Source organism: Physeter macrocephalus, unplaced genomic scaffold, assembly GCF_002837175.3.
Source record: "Physeter macrocephalus isolate SW-GA unplaced genomic scaffold, ASM283717v5 random_1449, whole genome shotgun sequence".
NCBI lineage: Eukaryota > Metazoa > Chordata > Mammalia > Artiodactyla > Physeteridae > Physeter > Physeter macrocephalus.
The window spans coordinates 19,958-25,000 of record NW_021146901.1 but is presented as its reverse complement, the minus strand read 5'-3'; the positions used below and the strand labels follow the sequence as shown (position 1 = coordinate 25,000).

General features: G+C 63.9%; 1 protein-coding gene across 1 annotated transcript in view; it reads right to left on the bottom strand.

Moving 5' to 3' along the window:
* Positions 1-1,737: 1,737 nt before the first annotated feature.
* EDF1 (endothelial differentiation related factor 1) overlaps positions 1,738-5,043 on the bottom strand; it is a 3,828-nt gene continuing 522 nt past the window's right edge. Inside the window, exons 2-5 of the mRNA XM_024126315.3 lie at positions 3,658-3,709; positions 3,131-3,291; positions 2,751-2,844; positions 1,738-2,187 (exon numbers count right to left, since the gene is read on the bottom strand). Coding sequence (XP_023982083.1) covers positions 2,126-2,187; positions 2,751-2,844; positions 3,131-3,291; positions 3,658-3,709 — 369 coding nt within the window. The 3' untranslated portion in view covers positions 1,738-2,125. The remainder of the gene's footprint in view (positions 2,188-2,750; positions 2,845-3,130; positions 3,292-3,657; positions 3,710-5,043) is intronic.

Genomic DNA, 5,043 nt, shown 5'->3' with positions numbered 1-5,043 from the left:
GCTTCTGCTTCCAGTCAGGCCGGAGACCACAGCCAGCCTCTGCTGGAGCACTCGCGGTTGCTGCTGTTTCGCGACAAAGGCGGGCTGGGGCTCTAGCCTGGGGTGCGGCCGGCAGCCGCCTGCCCCCCAGGGCCTGGCCTCAGCTGGGAGCCTTGTGTGGGCAGACCGGCGCCCCTCCTTTAGCGGGGGGCCCACAAGTCCTCAGGGCTTGTGGGGGGACGGCCGTGCCCGGGCGTGGGGCCGTCGGCCACACGGAGGGCTCGGATCCCGGGTCACGCGCCCTGCGCCCACAGGAGACACAGCAGTGGCCACGTTGGTGCCAGCTGTGGTTGGCGGCACCCTCCTCCTCCTCACGCTGCTGCTGCCGCTGCTGCGTGGACTCGCGGGACGGCGCTGGCCGCAGACGAAGGGGGGCTGCCCCTCCTGCGGCGAGACGGACGCCGTGGCCCCCAGCTTTGACAACATCCTCTTCAACGCGGTAGGAGCCCTGGGCGGGGCGGCGGGCAGGAGCCCCTGAGCCCTGCACTCGGCTGGACGGTGACCAGGACCCTCCCGCACGCGGGGGGTGGCCACAGAGCTCCTCCTTCTTCCTAGGACCACGTCACCCTGCCAGCGTCGGTCACCAACGACCAGTAGGTGACGCAGAGAAGACCCCGGCTCCTCACCTGAGCTCCCTGCCTTGCCCAGCAACCTGGCCCAGGGACCGACACCTCCGCCCCCCCGGGACACGTCGAGTACCTGCACCCCTCACCCTCACGGGGCTGCACCTACAGACCCCCCCCCCAGCAATAAGTGCCCCGGCCCACAGGGGCCGCCCCCGCCGGCCAGCCAGGGTTGAGGCCTGCGCGTCCTGCTCTGCCTGTCAGCAGGAAGCGGGGGCTCCTCGGGCTCCCCAGACCCAACCCGACCTGCCCGAGACGATGTGCTCGGGGGCCCCTGGAAACAGGCAGGCCCCGGGGACGGCGCCAGGAGGGAGGCGCAGCGGACCCTGAGAAGCCCCTGCCCCAGGCCAAGCGAGCCTCCGGCCAACCCAGTGGAACTCTGACCCAGGGCCCATCAGGGGCCCTGCCTCGCTGGGCGATTCTGCATCTGACTTAAGACAGAGAGAAATCCCCAGAGGTGCTGGTGACAGACTTAGAAGCAGACACTTCACTGGGCCCAAGGTGGCATGGAGCTGGACTCGCAGGAGGAATGCCCTGATGTGTCCCCTGTCCCACACCAAGGTCGCCGTGTCCACCCTCCCACGGCCAAGGTCCCCGCCCACATGCTACCCTCATCTAATAAAATGGAGCTGAGTCTTTCTGACCTAGGGACAGTCCCAGGCTCTGGTCTTCCACGAGGGAGATTCAGACCCCACCCGCCAGGTCTGGAAGGCCCCCCCGGGCATGGCTGTCCTGGGGGAGGGGGTGACGGCCACACCTGCATGGCCAGGTGCTCCCTGGACTCCAGCCCGGGTGGCTCCACCTTGCCTCCCCGGCCCGCCGGGCTCTGCACGGAATGATGTGACCGGGGACCTAGTGCCAGGGGAGGGCCAGGGTCTGGTGCCAAGAAGCTGATGGACGCCCACTAACTGTCCCAGCAGAGGTGACAAGGAACAGCCTGCAGAGCAACCCTCCTGGCCCTCAGACTCCCCCCACAGGGCTTCATGCAAACAGCCCTTCGCCACACCGTGGGCCAGAGGGAGGGGAGCTGCAGGCACAAGAGACGAGACCCGACAGCAAGGAGCCACCACCAGCAGGAAGGGCGACGAACGTTTATTAGCTTCTCTACGAGCCGGGCTGGAGACGCAGCTCCTCTCCCAGACGGTGGCTGCCCACCCTGTGCGAGGCGCTCCCCCCCGAGCTCCCTGGAGCCACCCCCGTGACAGGGCAGACCCCGGGGGAGAGGAAGGCGGCGTTCCGCACCCCACGTGAGGGACGGGGACAGGGAGGAAAATAATCAGGAGAAGCAAACACTCTGCAGGGTTTTGTTAGTCTGACAGCAGGTACGGTTGGGGGGGTTCCCGGGCAGGGCTACCGCCCTGTGTTCCGCGCGGCCGCGTGAGGAGACCCACGCTGCGCTGGTGGTCAAAGGGGAACCAACCAGACGAGATCAGCCGGGACGCACTGATTTCGAGGCTTTGTGTTCATTTCGCCCTCGGCCCCTTCTCGATCGGCTTCCCAATGTCCTTCCCCCGGAGCTTGAGGCCTGAAAGAGCCACCGGCCCATGACCACTGCAGCTCGCCCCCTGGATCTTCAAGGCACAGGGCAGCTCCACAGCAGCCCTACCCACTGCCCCGGAGCGGAGAGCGGCACCCTCACCGACCCCCCGAGCGCGGGCTCCCAGGCTCCACGGGAGGTGGGGAGGGTGGGCGTGTGTGTGGAGGCGCGGGAAGCCCACGCGCACCATGCCCAGCACACTACTGGTTTCCACGGCTGACTCTGACGAGCACGTGCCTGCCCATCTTCGCGGGGACAGAGGGCGCCCCTCCCAGAACTAGGCCTCCTCGCCCTGGGAGCCACGCTGCCGCCAAGGCTGGGGGCGGGGCGGGGGGAGCGGGCCCACAGCACGGGGGGCTCGAGGAGATGCCAAAGGGCGAGGCGCCCACACACTCTCGCTCGTGGGAGTTTTCTTCAGGCTCCGGAGGATTCCGGGGCCCCAGGGGCCTTCCTGCGCCCCTCCTCGCCAACCTCACCCAGGGTGGGCGGGCGTACTGCGCCCGCTCAGGCGGCGGCGGCCGAGAGCCACCGAAGGATGGCAGGACACTCACCGATGGCCCGCTCGATCTTGCCCAGAACCTGGTTGTTAGGGATGGCCCGGCCACTCTCATAGTCCGCGATGACCTGCGGCTTTTCGTTGATTTTCTAAAGAGAACGTGTATTTGCACACCTCAGTTCCAAAAGGAGATGCTGGGAGCCCAGAACACAGCCAGGTGAGGCGCCTCAGGCGCCGACCCCCGGGGCAGTGTGCAGGCCCAGGGCCTGGGCGGACAGCAGCTCAGGAAGTTACAGCTGCCTCGTGTGGCCCCCCCGAGGCCTCAGGGGTCCCGGGGCAAGAGCGGACCGAAGCCCTCAAGTCACCAGGCGAGCGGAGCCCGCGCCTCCCGCCTGCCCGACCACGGCCTGGGAGGAGGGGACGCGCCGCGCTCACCGTCGCCAGGTCCTTCTGCGTGAGCCCTTTGCTCTGCCGGCCCTGCTGGACCGCCTTGCCCACCTCCAGCGTCACCCGGTCGTGGTGCAGCTCCTCAGTCTCCCGGTCCAGCTTGGCCGTGTTCTTGGTGATCGAATGCTGTTTGTTCTGGCCGGCGGCCCCTGGACCAGCGCGGGGCAAGAGCAGAGGAGAGGGTTCGCAACAAGGCTGGAGGAGAGCCGCTTCAGAACGGGGACCAGGCCCGAGAGGCGCCCTGTGCCCAGGGTGACGTGCTAAGCCAGGCCACCCAGAGTGGGGACAAGAGCACGAAGAGCAGAGTCCAGAACCTGTGGACTAAGGAGGGAGAACAACCCCTCCTGACCTATGCCAACCACAGCTGCTCCGACACGATCCCTGACATCTCCCAGCTCTGCAGCGGCTTCAGCTGCCAGCAGCCCCCTGACAGCCCGGGGGCAGCACTCATGCATCTGTAGATACGAACCCCAAGAGCACCCCCTGGTTTTGCGAGTGAACACACGAGTACCTACATTTCTTGGAAGTCTCCACATCTTCTCCTCGTCTCTGAGCTGCTAAGATGGCCTAGAAAATTAGCAAGTGTTTTTCGGTCAAAATTACCTTTGCAGTATTTGGCAAACACCAGTTTAGGCTGCTGTCAGCCAGTCAGCGCACTGCTAACGCCTGGTGCTTTTTGAGCCCGTGAGCTCCGAGCTCATGCCCCTAAGCGCCGTGCTACGTGCCCGGCACCTGATGCTTTTTCAAGGACTGACAAGCAAATACTGGGTTTAAACCAAAGCTTGTTATACAAATCCCTCTACAACCAAATATCCAGGCAACTCTCAATAAACTCCTGCTAAGGAAAACAGAAAGAGCTCACATCTTTGCTGCTGAAAAAAATGTGCTACTGGATTCCTTTCCGAAACCCACACTTGAAATAGATTTACCTCTCTACCACACTCTCCTGCAAAAGCAGGTAGGAACGTCAAGTGGGGACCTGGTCTGGCCTTCCTCAGCCAGTCCGGCTCCTAATAAAGACAGTACGTCGCACAAAGCCTGCATCCCCCGGCCCAAACATCAGCAAAGACAGCGACACCCTTTGATCTGCAGTCACCGAATATTAATGTAATGTATTTCTTGAAGCTTCTGACACCTCAGAGACATGACTGTGCGACATTCTCAGTGTGACATGTGCACAGATGCTTTCTAGAGCTGTTCACATGATTCGTAGCTTGTGGCTATTAAGTTTCCTTTGAAAAAAAAAAAAAAAGAGAGAGAGAGTGAGTTTGGTTTTGACTAACTGAAAAGTCCTGGGCAGGTCAATGAATGCTGGTCGCCAGGGCCAAAGCCAGTCCTGGCCCAGACCTGGCACTGCGTGTCTAAGGCTGGCCCAAGGCGGCCTGAGAGTAGAAACAAGCAGGGGTGGGGAATGAACTGCCCTTCCCCTTTTCTCTCCCATCGACTCACAGATGAACCCCGGATGGACTAGCCAGGGAACCTTCTGCCCCAAGTACCCCTCAGGGCATGCCGGCTACCCTTGCAAGTTGAGGACACAGGGTCCACCTGCACGCTGGATCCTAGGCCGCCTCAGCCTGGGGCCAGGGACCCCCTATGACCGGCAATGTGCTTCAGTGGGCTCCATAGGCGGCAGCGGACTGGCCAGGCACCCGGCAGCCCGCAGAAGCGGGAAGGAGACCCTGGGGCGGGGGTGCCAGGCAACCGTGCCCCTGTCCCATCCCTTCCGTGGACCCACCACCTATCTGCGCTCCATCCCCCACCTCCACCCCGAGGTCCACCCGCTAACCTCGCCCCGCTCCCCTCCAGTCCCTATGTACCTGTCCCCACCAAGAGATCCAGCGCCGCGCCCGCAGGCCTGTGTCACTGCCCTAGGATCATCCGGACCCTTCCACCCCCAACCC